The sequence below is a fragment of the Cyprinodon variegatus genome, unplaced genomic scaffold (genome assembly GCF_000732505.1).
Source record: "Cyprinodon variegatus isolate N-32 unplaced genomic scaffold, C_variegatus-1.0 Scaffold1280, whole genome shotgun sequence".
In the NCBI taxonomy this organism is placed as follows: domain Eukaryota; kingdom Metazoa; phylum Chordata; class Actinopteri; order Cyprinodontiformes; family Cyprinodontidae; genus Cyprinodon; species Cyprinodon variegatus.
Window position 1 is genome coordinate 36,664 of NW_015151733.1, and position 18,803 is coordinate 55,466.

At 37.5% G+C, this 18,803-nt stretch overlaps 2 protein-coding genes across 4 annotated transcripts in view; both read right to left on the bottom strand.

Annotated features, from left to right (window-relative positions):
- Positions 1 to 5,337, bottom strand: part of ptpra (protein tyrosine phosphatase, receptor type A) — a 37,521-nt gene extending 32,184 nt beyond the window's left edge. For both annotated transcript variants that reach the window (XM_015401978.1, XM_015401977.1), the window contains exon 1: positions 4,935 to 5,337. The gene's annotated coding sequence lies outside the window, so the exon portion shown is untranslated. The remainder of the gene's footprint in view (positions 1 to 4,934) is intronic.
- A 1,970-nt stretch (positions 5,338 to 7,307) lies between these two features.
- On the bottom strand, positions 7,308 to 18,516 carry idh3b (isocitrate dehydrogenase 3 (NAD+) beta). Of its 2 annotated transcripts, none has more exons than XM_015401981.1 (11): positions 18,437 to 18,516; positions 15,957 to 16,130; positions 15,733 to 15,853; positions 14,863 to 14,923; positions 14,640 to 14,772; positions 14,394 to 14,527; positions 14,196 to 14,298; positions 13,848 to 13,994; positions 11,304 to 11,398; positions 11,159 to 11,219; positions 7,308 to 7,628 (listed from the first exon to the last, which is right to left on the bottom strand). In XM_015401981.1, exons 1-11 carry the CDS (start codon positions 18,476 to 18,478, stop codon positions 7,551 to 7,553), a joined length of 1,149 nt encoding a protein of 382 aa, XP_015257467.1. In that variant the 5' UTR covers positions 18,479 to 18,516; the 3' UTR covers positions 7,308 to 7,550. The 2 variants fall into 2 exon arrangements, with proteins under 2 accessions (XP_015257467.1, XP_015257466.1); XM_015401980.1 differs by lacking the exon at positions 7,308 to 7,628 and adding an exon at positions 9,249 to 9,712.
- Positions 18,517 to 18,803: the final 287 nt, after the last annotated feature.

Here is an 18,803-nt window from a genome sequence, read left to right on the forward strand (position 1 = left end):
AAAATATAAAAACCTAAAACTGCAAAAAGAAAATTAAAACAAAAAGTGTAATTAAAATACTAAACTGAATTTAGATTAAATTCTTGTTATTTTAAGTTTGCTTTTTTAGTATCTCTTATTATAAGGTAAAAATTTGACATTAAATTTCAACTGCTATTTTTCAGTTTAGATTTAAAAGTTTACAAACATTTTGACCCCTTTCTGACCCCATAGAACACCATTAATCTTTAGTAAATAAGCAGCGCTTATTGTTATTGAGCATGGATAAACTGATCGGGATTTCTTTTGTACTTAAAAGTGATTTGAGTCATTTCATAGCTTAACAGCTGAAGACAGAACAAAGCCATAGATTTTACACTTAAAAACACTTCTGTATACTCAGCAGCCTTTGAGCACAGCAAAATATCTGAAAGTATATGAACATTAGGTCATTAAAGGTGCTCCTACGGATGTAATGGTTTTTGCCATTCTAGACAGTATTATATAATTTGTTCCACCAACCTTTGCTGCACATTTCCTCTCGTTTTTAATATGACTCCTTGATAACTTGACATGTGACTTATTCTCCTGAGAAGAACACGGAGGGACTGAAAACCTTCAGCCAAGAGTCTCTCTGTTAGCAACATTGTAAAGAGTGAAAAAGAAAACCCAGAAAAGAAATATGGATGCTACACATATCAGCATGTTGAGCATAGTTTGTATGGCTGTTTAGCATTCAGAGCCAAATCAATCATAACTGGCTGCTTTAACCATTTATGCTTTAGGTTTTGTTAGTTTTGTAATCACAGATTTGAACATAAACTTTAAAGGAGACCAACTCTAGCAAATGAAAGAAGCATCATGGAGCAATTGGCTTGTACATACTATTGTTTGGCAGAGTGGAGTGAGAACGAAGAGACAATTGAAACCTGCGACTCCAAATCATGGCGCGAGCATGAAATTATAAATACAAAAAAAGGAGTCACACAGTCTGTCATGCTCGTTTTGTCCACCGTTTACACTTGAGCATGCCGCTTCCTGCCTCCTCCAGTGTCCAATTGTGTGTCTGTCACACCTTTATAGAAAGCCTGATTATCAAAGTAAATCATTAAAACACATATGCTTATAGTATACTTTGTATTTAATATGCATTTAAGATGCATTTCAGTCTTTAGCAGAATCAAGTCTTCTTATTTTGTTTTAGCTATTCTGCTTTTATAAACAATGACTCTTTTGAGATGTTTTTAAAGGACAGGAAAGCTACATATTGCCTCTGTAAAAGGACTGAGGAAGGTGTTGTTTTCTTAGACATATGAATTCTGGGCACACTTTTGCGTTTGAAACCTGATGACGTCATACACACTCTTCTTTGTTTAAAAAAAAAATATAAATATAAAATATATATAATAATAACCACGGATGTCTGGGGGACAGTGATTCGCCTACATGTTATGAATGCTGGCATACTATAAAGAATAAATTATGAACAATTTAGTTTCTGCCTTCAAGTCGTTGCCCAAAGGAAGACATTACTTGGTTATAACAACACCGAATATCTTCAGAACAGCTCCAAATGACACAAAGCTTATACGGGTAATTAGAACATGATGTAATAACGTAAAATCAAGGGCCCAATGTAAAAAAAAAAAAACGGTGTTCCCCTTTAATAAAACATAGATTATTTTGGTCAGAAAGTTAACTACTGATTTAGAAAAAAAAAAAAGGAGGAAATGTTATTAGAAAATATTTTGTTTTAGATATAAGAAGTAAATGCAAAAAGCCTTATAACAGAGAAAAGAACAAAAGGCTCCTTTACATTGAACACATCCTTGCTGCAGTCAGTAAGGTTTGGTATAAAAAGGCCAATCAGCTAAAGTGACAGCTCTGATGTCAGACATGACCATCCCACAGCACACATCTCCTCCCTTTCCTCTGAAAGATAAGCAATGAACGAATCAGACAGACAAGCATCAGAGGCTCAAATTCAGAAAAATGCCTCCACGGCGCAAAAAAGGAAGGTCCCCTACAGCGCTTTTTCACTTTGAGTACATTTGAAAAGGCAGTCCGACTGATGCCATAGGCAGATATAAATATTTACAATTACGCCTCACTTCACCTCAAAAGATAAAAAATATAACAGACAAAAAGGATGGTCTGCAAGTGGTTTAAAGATTTATGCAGCTCCAGGTTGCTTTTAGAGGTGATGATTAATAACTATTTCCTCCCCTTTTTTTTCATGTTGTCAATATATAATTATTCAACAAAAGTCAAAGGGTTAAAAGGCTGATTTTTTTTATTGTTAAACAGAAATAATTATGAAATTCTGCTCATATCAAAAAGGATGTACAGCAGGGATCTTTTTTTGTATTTACAAAATAAAGCTTGTGGGCAGAGCTGAAAATCCTGGATAAAATCCTTCAATCTTAATGAGATACTCTTTTCTGTGGATGAATCACTATAAATAAGAACACATGCTCATTTCCTCTGTGTTAACACCTAAGTCACAGCACTCCTACACACTTAAAAAAAAAACTTGTTGGCCTAAAGGTGGAAAAGAAAATATCTCTCTCGCCCCACCCAAACCGCCAGCTCATTATAATGTGCCACAGAGCTGAAATTGTGAAATTTCACAACATCACCAGCAATCTCCACGCTGATATATATCCCGCAGAATTCCCAAGAGGAAATTTACAAGCTATTCTTATTTTAAGAAACTAGGACAATAAAGTGTGATGTGAATATCAGTCAGCCCACTTTCAGCTTCCCAAGTCGGAAATAACTCTGATTTCTTAAAATAGATTGGAGGAGATGCTGAGTAGATGATGACAGCCCTGTTTCCCTCTGTCATATGGGCAAGGCACTTTTTTTTTCTCCCCTCTTCTGCAATTCAGTGTTGATGACATGGTGCTGCTTGACAAGCAGAGATGGTGCAACAGCTCCTTTGGAAAAGCGGTGAAACATGTTCAGACCTGACGAGCAGAGGTCAATCCTTCTGAAAAAAAAAAAGTGGAGCATCGCAGGGATTGGAGACGGTGCACCTCTGGACTCGGAGACCACATTATAACAAGGCCTACATGGAGATGGTGTGGACAAGCAGAGGAATGGGAGAAATGAGCTGAATTGAACCAGATGTTAGGCGCTGAGCTCCAGGCAGCAGATTCAGCGACAGCTCAGCGATTCCTCCTGATAGTGAAGCACCATCCTGCTATGAATTTCAGCAGGATCGCCTTGAGCTCTACTCATCAAGTCATGTCACAACAACCACTTCCATTTATTTCACTGAGATTTCCTATGGTAGATCAGCACCAAAAGTAGTGTATAATTTAGCAGCGTAAACGAAATACCAGTTTTAAAAGTTTTGCCTGATAATCTGAAAACAGAAGAGCCGCAGTGATTACAGCTGCATGTCATTTATACCTCTGCTCATAAAAAAAAAAAAAAAAAAGAAGTTCTTGTTCAATCCTGCCACAGATTTAGATCTGGAGTGAAACTATTGCACCACATGGATCTACAGTGATTCAGTGATCTAAAGCAGAGGTCTTCAACAGGGGGTCCACAAACCCTGAGGGGTCTGCAGAGATACTGCATGGGGGTTGTGAAAGTTTTGGTTGATTACAAATTTATTTTTAATATGCCCCCTTTTTTGCACTAATTGAAATGTCTTAAAATACACATTAACGTGAATTCAACACACTTTAGTAAACAGATAAATGGAGGCAGAATGTCTTTCAGTGATCAATGCACACAATAAGCGACACACAGGAGCTCTTTCAAGCTGGGCACCGTTTCATTCACAACACCTGTCCCATCAACCAGCAATCAGAACCAGAAATACTTTTAATAATCTCAGGGAGAAATTACTTTAGTTACATTACTCCCTCAGTAATAGAGTGACTATAGGACCAGTTAGATATAACACAATTTCACACAATATATATAGTTAGGGGGTCCCCGCTACATCTCGCCATCAGTTTGGGGGCCCTTGGCCTGGAAAACAATAAAAAGACCCCTGATTTAAAGCATTTGACTGGAGCCCTGGCTCTGCTCTCATGTCCTGTCCCAGCCTGATGTCCAATCCTTTCACAGCCTCAAATGTCGGTTTCTGTTCAGCTGCATTCGCTCTGACCAGCTTTGCTGTAACTTTATAAGTTGTCCAGACATATTCTTACAGCTGGAGAGAATCTGTAAGTGGATGACTTTATAAAAGGAAAGCAGAGTAAAAGGGGGACTCCTTACTTTACTTACAAGATTTTTTTTTTTCTTCCAATCCATACTTTATCATGTATAATAATATTCTTGTCACCTTAATGACGAAAAAAACTTTTACTTAGGCTACCTAAATTTAATACCTTTTTTATTTAAAGTGATATGATTTGCCTGGTTACACCCATTTGTCTGAACCAGAGCAGTATATTAATCATTACTAAAACTTTGGGAGAGGCTGTAAGGAGGAGGGGGAAGATTTGATGGGGAACACATTTTAATGTTACTTACGACCTAATCCACGATGAGGCCACCCTACTCCTCCACCCACGGACCCTGCCACGGACCCACGCTCCCCCCCTGTTGCTAAACGTGTAATAATGACAAAGCATTGATCAACACATCGTAGTTTCCAGGGACCCCCTCCTCTCCTGCCTCTTTTAATGACCCTGTCGCACTTAGTTTACCCCTTCCTTCACGGAGCCCCCCTTCGCTTAGAAAAAAGAAAAAGAAGAAACCCTCCCTGCCTCCGAGCTACTTCTGAATGTTACAGTTTAAAAGTATTTAACTCTGTCCCACTTCTTGTTCCTATCCATTGACACGCAGGGGGGTTTATTTGTGGCTGAAAGGTGAAACAAAGTGCTTGTTGGTGGGTGAGGAAACAGGCTCGCGCGCAGCGACATTGTAACAAGTGGGGATTCGGCTTTTCTTTTTTTTTTTTTTTTTTGCCCGACAAAAACAAGTAAACTCACCACAACTCCTGCGGCGCCCAGAGGGGAACCCTTTCTAGGGAGGAAAAAAATGGCCAGCAGACAAGGGGAGTTTATCTGCTCCTTCTCCTCCACGTTTTCCAACCCGGCCCCTGTCTCCACACCCCGGGAACAGAGAGGAGTGTAAGCGGGGTTGGGGGGTGGGAGGGAAACGCAACCTGGGACACACTGCCAACACTTCGCAGTCAGTTTTTTTTCCTCCTAGATCCAGATAAAGATGGCTCCTCCTGAAAAATACAGCGAATCCTCCCAAAGTGTTGTCCGGGATGGAGAGTCCTTTGTTCTGCTCCTTGGATGGTGAAACCTCCGCAGTTTATCCGCTGTATCCGGGCGCGTCGGCCGACTATTCTAGTCCGCCATGTTGTGTGTCTGTCTGCATAGGAAGAATGGGAAGGAGAGAAAAAAAAAAAATTCCCATGCCAGGCCCTGACTCCGCTTCACTGTTTCTTCATAGCAGACAGCACCCCCTGCTGGCAGGCCTTGTAGTTGCATGCAGCACACTGCAGCGCTCAGATTTCACATTTATTGCACATCCAGCAGTTTTTTTTTTTCTGTATTTATTTCAACAAATCACTTTAGAAATTAACATCTTAGCACTTTGTATTGTGGATAGGATATATGTAATCTTAATTACTGAAAAAAAACGTATTTAAGTTGTTACATTTTTCTTTCATAAGTGAAGTAGTTCACCAGCTATCTACAATTATTAAAAATGTATTAAAAATATTTTTTATTGTGTTCATTGTGTTCACCAGGTAATATATCTGTAGAGCATGATATTGGAACAAAAAAAGGTCTCATTTTCCCAATATATTAGATTAGGTAGAACTTTATTGATCTCACAATGAAGAATTTCACTTGTGACATCGGTTCTTATAAACTTCTTGTGTTACTTATTACTTTTTATGTAACAAAGCTTGCAGGAAATTAATATTCTACTGTATTCATTTTATTTGCTCCCTAACATTTAGAAAGGAAAACCTTTTTGTGGGTGCAAAATCCTCTCTTCCAAACCCAAACAGCCTTTCTTGAACTAGAAAAAAAAATCGAAATCTAGATAAGTGCATTTTTTCTTAAAATACGGTAAGTGCATATGTTCTCGGATTGAAGAGGTAAAAGAGACATTTTTCCAATGGAAGATGAAAATTTATATTTAAAAAAAAAAAAAAACCATTGCATTGTCTTAGTTCAAGTGCACGTCATCTAATTATCTTATTTTAAGAGTAAAAATACAATATATTCCATTGGCAGACTACGTCATTTAACTACTCAAATTAAGGTTAAATATACTTAATTTAAGAAATTTGTACTTATTTCTAGATTGTTTTTCCAGTGCGGAGGCAGTATGAGGATGTGTGTCAGCATTTCCCTTGCCGAATAACTTGATATCACTGGAGGTGATCCCAGTGCATAAAAGAGATTTCAACAAAGGATTAGACAAAAGGTGGGAAACCAATTTCTCAATTCTTTAGGATTCAAGATGATTATACTTCCTCTGGGATTAATCTGAGAATACCTCTAGAAAGTGGGAGTTGAGACCTGGTTGCAGTACTGACTCCCAACCCAAAGGCCACTCATGGTATCAGTGTTGGTTATTACCAATTTGACCAAAACAGCTCAAATTCTGAAAGTGCTATACAACTTTCTCCTGCAGCATGCCATCTGTTGGATGGATTTACATTAAACTGGCCAAACCCTTAATGATCCCTTCCAATAAAGGGAAACCTAACTGGTGCCTCTAATGCATCTAATCTACAGCTATGATTCAGAGTCCTGCAGTGTTCTTCTTTTTATTCTTCACTGATCAAATATTGCAAATTAAAGTAGAGCTCTTGAAGAGTTTTTTTTTTTTTTGCTTTAAAAGCTTTTAATTTAAAGTCTTAAATCGAAAATAAGAGTTATTTTTTTGTAGTTGGAAGGTTTAAATAGTTTACACATCAAAAATATTGCTGATCAATAATTGGAAGCCCTGTGAATTTCTCCGACTGTTACTAAGTAATAAATCTAGTCAATCCTGAAGAGATGCTGTAACACAACCCAAAGCTCACATGTGACTAACAAACTCTCAGATGACTCATACATGCCAGATTTCCCCTTTTCCACCTGATCTGCCTGGACACAAGGAATAAGTAAGTTCTTGTTGCTCCTGCTCTAAGGTAACACATGCTGCCTAAACCACCCACAGCTGATTAAGTTTTAATACCAATGAATACTGCATCAGCACTTCACGAAGAGACATGCAGGTGCTTCACACTGTAGTTGTTATATCTCATATTTTATTCGCATCTTTTCATAGATAAAGCAATAAAAAAAAATGTAATAAATAATATGAAGTACACATCCGTGTTTTTTTTTCTGCTGCTTAATGAACAGAAGCGAAGCCATTACAGTTTTACACAATCAAGAAGCAAAGGTGCGGTGTATAAGCCTTCACAAGTCTTATGTTGATAACAAACCATATTTTTAAAATCATTGCTGCAGATCATCCTCGTTTTGAGGTTATGTAATACATTGGGGAAACAGTGCATGGTCACCATGACCAAAAAAAATAATAAAGGATGTGTGTCACAGCAGCTGACAGGTCTGCTTTAAGAAAGCTCAGACTGGCAGGTTAGCAATGACAGCCCGGGTGAACTCATCACTTGTCGCATAGCCCCCCAGGTCTCCGGTGCGCACCTGTTGCAAACATAAGGACAGCGTGTTACCATATGCACAGCTGCTGCAGCACATGTCCACATACAGCATCACTGCCTGCATATTAAAGAGCCTTTAATTAAAGGACACGGAGAACAAGCTTAGCAGGGCAAGTAACATTGCTGTGAGGAAAACAGCACTTCTGTATTTTCTTGATCTGGAGATGTAGGTAGCTGACAAAGCTGTAAAACAGGTTGATGTATTTTAAGTACTTTTACTAATTTAGATGATTATTGACCCTTTCTTTACATTGCTGCTCTGCAGCAAAAGGGTTAAAGACATCAAGCTACCAGCTTGATGTCTTTGAAAGTCCGACACTTTGGCTTCCATTGTCCAAAAACATAAGTGTTCAGTTTAACTGCTTCTCTAATTTTCCTTTTAAGTAAACAAGTGTGTTTCCATGGTGGTGTCATTTTCTCCACGCCTCCTGTGCTGGGGTTGATAAATGCTGACAAAATAAAATGAAAAAAGGAGACATACACAATGAGATGCAAAACTAAGGATTGTGATAAAAGTATTCTATAATGCCTGTTTAATTTCTATATGAACTGCAGTGCCATGGTGTAAAAAAAAAAAAAAAAAATTTTTTTGCAGAATTGCGAAGCTTTAAAAGCCTTGATAAGAATCAATTTAGAATTTTGTTTAATAAAAATCTATCCGTTTCATGTGGCAGGAAATCTGAAAACAATCTTATCAGTAACAACAGTTAAAACTGAGGAAACAGTTTTTTAATAGATCAACAGGAACATTTTCTGCTTTTAAATACTTTATTTGGTTGTTGCTTTACAGTGTGATATTTATGCCTAATAAATAACTGAGCTTTGATTTAATTCCGCCTTTCCAATCTACAATATTGATTACAATTAGAGAAAAGCACTGAAAGAAATCCCCTCCACATACATTCCCCATAATGTTGAACTGTTAGAACAGAAGTCACCATAATTTCCATCTAAACCGCAGACTACACATTTTATAGCACACCCAGCTATAAAATATTTAAGTAGGATATGTTTTATGATAAATTGGACAAATCAGGAAAAAAATCACAATAAATAACTATAAAGTTTGACTCATTCTTTTGTTAGCATCCAAGCAGATTTTTTATTTTTTTAGACTCCTGCCATGTCAGGCTTCTTTCTTTAATGATTTGATTAAGATCAGTTTGTGAACCAAAAGCCCAGTTTAAAAAATCTCCTTTAAAGTCGATTAGAAGTCAAAAGCTCTGAAAAAGCTCTTGGTATTCATTTCTATGGATTTTTTTTTTTTTCTGAACGTCAATTTAGCATTTCTGCTGTTGAAACTCAAATAAACCAAATACTAAAACGTTTAAATTAGGTTATAATTTGAAACCAATTCTTTCCCTCATAGATTTGAATTAATTCCTAAAATCAAAATATTTATCTACATCAGGGGTGGAAAAACTAAATATTTAATCTAGAACTTTCCCAGGCATTTAAATACTTAAAAGAAAAGAACAAAAAAAAAAAAGAATTCATATAGTGATCTCATTTATGTCTAGTTATGAAACGATTAAATAGCTGAGATTTAAAATATATAAGACTGCAAAGTAGCATTTAGGTCCCATTTGGATTTTTTTTTAACATAATTTCACACATTAGTTTAACCCAGAATTGCTAATCTTGATGATCCAATGAAGACAAAAAAGAGCCGGTGACTATGGAGGTAAACGGACAGTAAGCAGGGAGAGAAAACAGAGGACCAAAATGTGGGATGGAAAGCTGCAACTGTGTATTTTCTTTCACAAAATGGGTCACAAATCACTGCTTTTACACCACCTCAATCACAAATACATGAAGTAGAAACATTGGAGGCCACTAATGTCAAAGCAGCGAAACACATATGGGATACAACATGGAGAGGAGTGGGGGGGTTCAGTCTTAACATGTCCTCGGGTCATGTTAGGATCATGGTCCACATCTGGGGCAACATGAGTGAGGAGTGTGGAAGGGGGGGTCTTATTGAGCGGGTCGGTGACGCAGGTTCTCCACAACTGCATGCACAAAGTCGCCAGTGGTGCAGTACCCTCCAAGGTCTCGTGTTCGAACCTGGGATGTGCACAAAACATGTGTACAAACAACACAAACACGTCAGCAGGGTAGAGGGAGAGAAGGGGACAGAAGGAGAAGAAGTGGAGAGGAGAAAACATGACTTCCAGGCAGCTTTTTATAGGCTGTAATGCTTTAAAAAATATCTGACTACAAACAGCAGACTGGAGTTGGTAGGGATCCATTTGGTGCAGGTCGAATTCATCCAATTTAATTGTTGTCTTTGAGTCATTTTACCCTTTCACATCATAGTTCCCACCCCCATTGCACAGTCAAGAATATTATTAATGATGTGTGATACTGTTAATCCCTAATTTTACCTGCCTGTTGTGTGTCAGAACCAATGTTTTGCCAGGTAGCTTATCTTATTAGGACAGGTTCTCTGTCCAGATATGTAGTTATCATGCTCATTACAAATTGTGCATAGCAGAGATTGGAGAATGAAATGGGTGCACGGACAGAGTGGATAATTTTTGACAGCGAGTCCTTTGTATCTGAAACACTGTAATCATTTGATGAGACTGGAGCAAGAGGTCTCTTCATCTGCTAACATGTATGATGTAAAGATGTAGCATGCTGGAGTTCTATAAAATTCTTCTTTAATTGTGATTTGTGATCTTTCACGAGAAGAGAGCACGGTTAGTAATCAGCTGCCTTCTGTAACCCTGAGTAAAAATATCAAAATCCGAGTAAAAATTCTATCAAAATCTGTTGTCATGTCTCATGGTTATTTAATAAATATAAATTATGAAGTGTTATTTAAAGAGTTTGTCCCCAGACATCTCTTTTGTTTTACTGGATTTTAAGTTATAATGGCTACTGGTAGCTATACTATCTACCAGTAACCTATAGATGACCAATGGAATGTGTGACTTGAAAGAGGCTATTTTAACAAGAACACAGTGTAAAAAGGTTATTTACAAAAACAAACTAGTTAAGAGGACAAAACTATACATGCTATATTAAAAACAATATTAAAAACTAAGCAGCACAGAAATGCCACAAGCCTAGGACACACGCCAATACATCAAAGGCTCTCCAATACTTGTTGTTAGGAAGGTTTCCTCATTTTGAGACCAAGAAATGCTAACATTACCCTTCATATGCAGCCACATAAAGACTTAAAAACTAAGTCTTTATGTTTAGCGTTGGTAAAAAAAAAAAATTATTTGATTTTATAAGAAGCAGCATTTTATGCAGCGTCTGCATGTTTGGCTGAACGTTTTCAGTTACTGATCTGCAAATAAGAGCATAGTAAGCATGTTATTTAAAGAACATCGGTATGGATGTGCAGGCATCCACATTCATCTGTACCTCCCAGTGTTATTACTCTCCCAGGATGCAGACAAGTGCCCTGTGTTCAGGGTGTTAGCATTTTCAGTGACAACGCATCTATTAATAAGCATAAAACATTCAAACTTCACACTCAATATAAAAGACTGTTACCTTTCCTTGTTTGATGACCCTCTTGACAGCTTCTGATATCATTTGAGAGTGGTACTCCAGGCTGAAGAAAAATACGATGTCAGTTAAAAGGCAACCAGTGTTATCTCTCAAAGGGAATTGTTCTTAAACAGATTAAAAGTCTCACTTTAGGTGTTTCAGCATGTTTGCAGCACTGAGGAGCATTGCTGTGGGGTTGGCAATGTTTCTTCCCACTGCTTGTGCAAAGGGGTGTCGAGCTCCCTGAAAGAAAACAGGCAGGAAATAAAGAAACCTGTGAAGCATTTAGCTCTAAAAACGTTTTCCTCTGTTTCCTCTGCCTTAATCCAAACAACACTGACACTTAAAAATGTCCCTTTCATTAAGACAATCAGATCCTTTCCTACTAAACTCAGATGTTTCAAACTTTTACCACAATGACACGTTCTGTCCTCTACAAAAAGAAGTGAACTTTAGGCTGTTTAATGCACTTTATCCATTAAAACCCAAACAATGAGAAAAAATGTACTATACATTCATGACCATTTTTCTCATAAAATGTTGAGGGCCTATCACAGAAGGATACACCTTTATCAAGTCAGATTTAACACAGTGTATATGGACATATTAATAGCCTATCATTTAGAGAGATTTTCATTTACAATATGCTTTTTCTCTCATCATATCTCCAGTTTTTTGTCTTTGGAATCAAAATGCTTGAAGAAAAATAAAAGTAATTAAGCAAATTCACTATTATCCTTTGTATTTGATGCAAACATAGACGAAATTTAGATTTCAGAAGTGTGTGTGTGTGGAGGGAGGTAAGGTACTTTTTTTTATATAACTACTATATATAAGTTAAACACCTTTGTTTTAAACATCTTTCTTGTTGGGGAACAGCAATCAATGTAGATTAAAAACACTGTTTTAGTTATTATGAGCTTTGATATATAAAATCACATTCATATATTGTAGTTTTTTGCATTTTGATGATAATACTATATAACAGTAATACATTTTATTTATCAGCACTTTTAATAAAACCAGTTTACTTTACAAGGTTAATGAAAACTTTAAAATGCGGCAGAGGATCCTGAAGTGGATCTGCTGCTTTATGGGGCCAGTGAATGTGTTTTGGTAGGGGTGTTACACAGTTCTTTGAATGTAACTTACATTACACATGCTGAAGAATTAGAAGCAGCTGCTTTACATGCAAAGTGAATTGTTTACGCGCATGAAGGCGCAGCAAAATTAAACTTTTGCTGCTTGACGTGCCGCATCAACCAATCAGAGAAGCTGATCTGGGAGCTGGAAGGGAGACAGACACAGTGATGCTGATGCAGATCTCTATTATCACTCCCCTAAAAGTTTATTGATGCCTAAATTAACTTAATATGTTCTGAAAAATATGTTTGCTTTTATTATTCTGGGGCCTGCAGTTTGGATTACGTACATAAAAACGGCTAACATCTCCTTTCAGCTGCCAGGAACAGTAGTGGAAAACAACCAAGAAGGGACCAGGATAGAAGCAGCTGTTGAGGTGTTTTCTAGTGACAGCGCACTACCAATGTATGGGGGTTTTGTGCTGGTCCACAGCTAAATAATATTTGAAGGCAGGATCGTAATCTTGATGAACTGAATTTAGAGATGAAGTTTTCAGGTGAACTGAAAGGTCGCACTTAAAAACATATTAAAATTACTTTTTGCCAACTTATAACAGCAAATATATCAAAGCCTCCCTCTGCTATTGAACACAGGAGCAGCAGAAGTACACACTTTATTGGAAGCCCTTCAGGAGCGTCAAAGATGCATTTGAGGTGCGTTGGACCTTAATGTGTACAAGCATCAAAAAGGAAACAGCAACTGCCTTTTTACTGCTCCATCGGTCGCGGTCTGAACGTAGCATTATACATTATACTTTGACTTTTAAAGAAGTCTGTGATGTCTTTTTTTTACTTTTTTCATAAATCCTGGCTTCGAGTCTAATAACCAAACACATGCGTGATTGACACCAATTCAAAGAGTTGAGTAAAATAAAACTTTATTGTGCCACAATGGGGAAATTCACTCTTTGCATTTAACCCATCCCCCTGGGGAGCAGTGGGCTGCCATTGTCCGGTGCCCAAGGAGCAGTGTGGGTTTTGCTCAGAGAGCCAGAGCCGGCTGTGGGGATCGAACCGGGTACTTGCACCTTTCTCAGCACAAGTGCACTGCTCTAACCACTAGGCCATGACCTCCCCTCATGACCCTTTTAGATCACGTGGCGCAAGAAAAGATAAAATGCTTAATTTACAGTAGCAGACTCCGTCCTCAACTGTCATCTTCTGCAGTTTTTACTTTTTTCTGTTTTTGGGCACATTTACATTTATTCGTTTAGTTTAGAGATGCCATAAGGCAACCCCTGTCCAACATTTAAAGAATAACGATCAGAGACTTGAAGTTTATATAACATAGAGGGTATCATTTCATTTTGTAATGATTCACTACTACACACATGCAATTTTTTTTTTTTTTTTTAAATGACCTAACAACTGCTTCCTACACATTACCTGTCATGGTTCTCCTCACTTTTATTTCACCTAGTGACACAGATGCATTGTAAAGTTTAAATCAAATGTTTGGTTTTCCCTTGTACTGTGTTCATATTATGAAGGACTGGCCAAGCTTTGAAACTGAGATGCATCAAACAAAGGATCAGATTCATTAAACTCACCGTTTCAAAAACAGCGTATTCTGCACTGTAGCTTTCCCCTGGAACGACTCCGGCTCCGCCAACCAGACCTGCTGCCAGGTTATCAATGATATTCCCATAAAGGTTGGGCATGACCAGGACGTCAAACTGGTAAGGGTTTTGGACCAGCTGGAGTAAAATACAAGAAATTAGTGGATTAAATATGAAACAGAAAGAAAAAGAAGAAAGAAAGAGTAAAAAAAGAACAACTGTAAAGACCGATCATTTTACTTTCACTGAAATAAGCAACAGCAGTACTGCAATAATTTGAGGAGGTAGAAACAAACTCATATTGAATACAGTAGGGTGAAATCTAAAAGCTTTAAATACCTGCATGCAGCAGTTATCAATGATTATGGTCTCATATTTGATTTTAGGGTACAGCTCTGCCACCTCCGCACAGCTCTGCAGAAATAAGCCATCCCCCAATTTCCTGGAAAGATAAGGATGGGCATCAGCATCATCGTCATACAAATTATGATCACAATTCCTCAAATTCTAACATTTATGTCCTAGAAATACCCTCACATGATATTTGCTTTGTGAACTGCTGTGACCTTGTTTCGACCCTTCTTAGTGGCGTAGTCGAAGGCAAACTTAGCGATGCGCCGTGACTTCTCCCTGGTGATGATCTTCAAACATTCGATCACACCTGGAACACTCTATGAGCAGTTCCACAGGGATGATTTTAATAGGATAGAGAGAAAATAGGACTAAAAGCAAAAAAAAGGGCAGTGAATTTTAAATGCACAAGTCCTGATGGGAGGCGTTTACCTCATGCTCCAGGGAGCTGTACTCCCCCTCAGTCTGCTCACGAATGATGACGAGGTCCAGGTTGTTGTGGCGAGTGCTGTAGCCCGGCAGGCTGTTCACATGGACCACATTAGCAAACAGGTCCAGTTTACGCCTGGGAAAATATATTTGAAAAAATTAAATAGCTAAATTCCAACATAGCACTAGCAGTTATTTGTTGTTTTTTTAGCTTTCCTTTAATTACCTTAGTTTCATTTCAAAAGATGCCAACTCTCCTTTGTACTCCATTGGTGTGTGAATCTTTCCTAGTGGACCAAATATATAGGTATATATTTACAAAGGATAATTGCTTATGTTAAATTATGAAGTTAGTCGATATTTATTTAAAGGTGTGAACTCAGATGGAGGGATGACAAAAATATTGACATTTCTAACCACTGAAATTATATTTTGCATTTGCTGCATCCTCTCCCACATAAAAAAGTTGCACAATTGTAAACATCTCCCTTCAAAAAAAAACTATTATTTACAAATATTTCATAAATATGTTTCCATTCTAAATATGTGAGGAAAACTGATTGAACTCAAAACCAGCTACTGGAAATACAATTGGTCATCACAAAAATTAGTAACGACTATATCTCAAATATATAAAAGGGTTTTTTTTAAGGAGAGGAAGAAAATTAAACTTAAGCTGGGGAACCACATAAGAACAGCTTTTGTTTTAACAGTGAAAAACCTGATTATTCTACACTTAACTGGGCCTGCAGCTGGATTACAGACGACAGGAATGAAGATATCTGAGCGCATCAGACTCTGGTGAAAATACTTGCAGGTTTGAAAGAATTTAAATTAGCAAACCTTTGGGTAGGAGGCACTATATAAAGATCCCCTCAGACTTTAAACGATTTATATTTCTGTTCCACTTCCCAATTAAAACAATGACATGTCATTTAAATGGAGCTTTTAAACAAAAGCAGGAAACAAAACCAAGCAAAACATCTCTGTACTTATCCAGATATAAAATATATTCTAATCAAAACCCATACTTCAGCAGAAATTAGAAACCTCTTTTTAAGGACACATTTTGGATCCCATATTAAAGTGACCGTACCTTTAATTGCCACTCTGTTGTTTTTCATTGAGGTCAACACTTCCTCTAATTTCTCCTCATTGGCCATGTTCTGGACTTCACTGAGATGGAACTCTTCAAATTCAACAGGGATGTCACCTGCCTTAAATTAAATATAATGATGTAATAAATAAATCATTCATCATGGCTTTGATCTCATATTGTATGCAACCAGGAGAGAAGGGATCATGACTCGCTAAAAGCACCTTAAAGACATCCTTGACCGAGGTCATCAGCTCAGGTCCTACTCCATCCCCTGGAACCATGGTGACTTTGAAGATACCATCAGCACGGGCTAGTGGGGTTTCAGCTCCACAAAGACTTGCTGAGACACTTAGTGGTCGAGTGGCCAGCTGATGCAGGCGGACACCTCCCAAGCCCTGAGAAATGTCAACAAGCTCAAAGTTAAAGCAGAAAAATCACAAGTTGTTTTCATTTTCTTCTATCAGAGTTTCAAATTTCAGAACATTGTCAAAAAACAAACAAACCCTGGGATCTTCCAAGGTGAAACAAAGTGTGTTTAAAGCAGACCCTTACTCCAAGAATCTTTCTGTATTCTACTTTAGAAATATGAAGTTCTTACATGACAGACATTGTTGAGAAACAGCAGACAATACTGACTATAAATTACGTATGATTACAGAATAAATGCAAAATTGAGCAGTTTGCATACATATGAATTTACCGTTTTATATAACTAGCAGCTGCAGACAATATTCTGTTTTAGAGTAAAAAAAAAATGCCAACAGTTGTACAGTTGTAGTCAAAATTCTACAAGTAATTCTAATTTTTTTAAATCACCAAGACTTAGTTATCTTAAAGTATTAAAAACTTAAAATGTCAACAACAAAATCAATTTTTTACAATAAAAACATCCTAGAGATTAAAATCCTTACATATGCCACTGATTGTGTGTCAGTTTTTAAGAGTTAGTTTAGGGTGCATGTCGCTTAAAATAACTATGCCGCACCTCCCCAACATGTTACTGTGCTAAAAAGAATACTACAGAGAAAACCCCATTTTTTTTTTCTATAATCTGTTTGCTGCTCTAAACAACGGCATTTCCCCATTGTGGGACAATAAAGGGATTTGATATAATATTCTATCCATGATAACGTAACATAATTCATACTCAGACTTTTTGCATTGTATCCAATTCAATTTAACAGAAAAAAGCATGACATATATTTATGAAGACTTTTACTCAAATACAGAGTTTGCAAAATACAAATCTGGTTTTAATTAATCTATTAAACTTGTTGAAATACAGCAAAGGTTTAAAGTAAGAGTAAAACATACCCAGTTCTTTTTGCTGAGTAGACAGAACTATCCCCCCCCCAACAAACTCAAAAGAAGTGTTTTAGATATCCCTTTTCATTCTCGACTTGATTACCTGCTTAATGTTTTGTTGAGCAGGTGAAAAAAACAAACACAAAACAACTACATAAACAAATCCCAGTATAATTTTAGATGATTTTATTTGGTGAACGTGACAAAAAAAAGTTTGGACGCCTCTAGATTACTGTTTACCTCAGCATAATGAGCAAATAGGTTGGCAGATGATCCAGTCAGTTTGGGAGCACACTTCATCCTGCACCAGATATTCTATCCAGGGCTATATTCAAGAATCCTTATTGTGGACTTTAGCTCAGCCTCAGAAGTTTACCGAGCTCAGAGTACCCACTTCAACCTGCCAGAGGTTTGACAGCCTCCTGATAAACAGCAGGAGGTGAGGCTGGATGGCACCTTTAGAGTCTATATAAACAATCAACACCTGCAAGTAACCTTCCACAGGAGATGCTGTGTGCGTCTATTCTGGCCTCATTTAGTCAGGTCTGTGTTTTTCCATCAATGAGTGGTTTGACTCCAAGTGGTTTGACACCAAACAGGACAGGTCCAAACCATAAGACACAGGAGGATCAACAGGAATGACAACCCCTCCATCCAGCACCTCAAACAGGTCTTTGGTCAGTTGGGGAAAAAAAGCATCTTTGCTGATCCCACATATCCTGGATGAAAAACTGTTGAGGCTTTCTTTGCATAAACCAGCTGCCATAGTTTCTTCACCCAGGCTGTCATTCGGATCAACACAGTTAAACAGGTGAAAGCCTCAGTAATCAGATGCTTTGAGTCGTTTATGCGATGCTGCCCACTTTAAAGAGAAATTGATAAAAGACATGCTATCCGAATAAAAGGGCTCTGTGGTCGGTATCTGGATGCAGGGTGTGGTCATGCAGTGCCTTTGAAGTACAAGCCCGATACAGTCTGAAAACCTTTGACTATTGCAAATTAAAACAGAGAAATAATGTTCTCAGGCCATTTACCCACAACTAGACTACTTAAATGATAACTGACATATACAGCATCTTACCAAGTTTACCAGAAGCACTAATATAATTTTGATAACTTGGAGACACAGGTAGATTCAGTTCTAATCTGTCGACCAAAAAAAAGACAAGAATTCGTTTTTTTTTTTTAATCCTAATTGATGTTTTTTTGTTTGTTTGTTTTTTGTTTCAGTCTCTTGGTTAGCAGTAACTTCTGACACACATGGCTCAAGTCATCGTTTCAGACCGTTACTTTAAACAGTTAAACAAACTTATCACCTGCGTTAGAAATAAACCTCAGCTACTCATTCTAACAGATGTAAAAGCCCTGTAATTTAGTCAGCAGCGTCTGCACTCACCTTGGCCAATGTTACTAACGTTCCTCTCAAGGCGGCCGCCATAGTTCCAGGAGAAGCCGGATGACTTCTTCTTCTCTGGTGCTATTGCAGCGCCACAGACCAAGACGTAACTCTGCCCCCAAGAGGACATAGACGGAACAACATGTTTTAGGACGATATTTGACATCATTAAATATGTATGATTTGCTGCATATGGTACATCTCTGAAAATAGGAGAGATAGAATCACGATAGAGCTCTTCAACTGCTTCTCGTGTGCAGCATGAAATTTACACGTAAATGATAGATTTTATATTGTACAGGGAAAAAAAGATAATTGATAAATGAAAAATAATAATGAACCTACAAATAGGCTATCTGTGTTTCAA

Coding starts and splice junctions, on each gene's coding strand:
- idh3b (XM_015401980.1), bottom strand. CDS start 18,478: ATGGCGGCCGCCTTGAGAGGAACGTTAGTAACATTGGCCAAG. Junction 14,924..15,732: donor CAACAGAGTGGCAATTAAAG/GTACGGTCACTT, acceptor TTGGTCCACTAG/GAAAGATTCACACACCAATG. Junction 11,220..11,303: donor AACATGCTGAAACACCTAAA/GTGAGACTTTTA, acceptor ATTTTTCTTCAG/CCTGGAGTACCACTCTCAAA.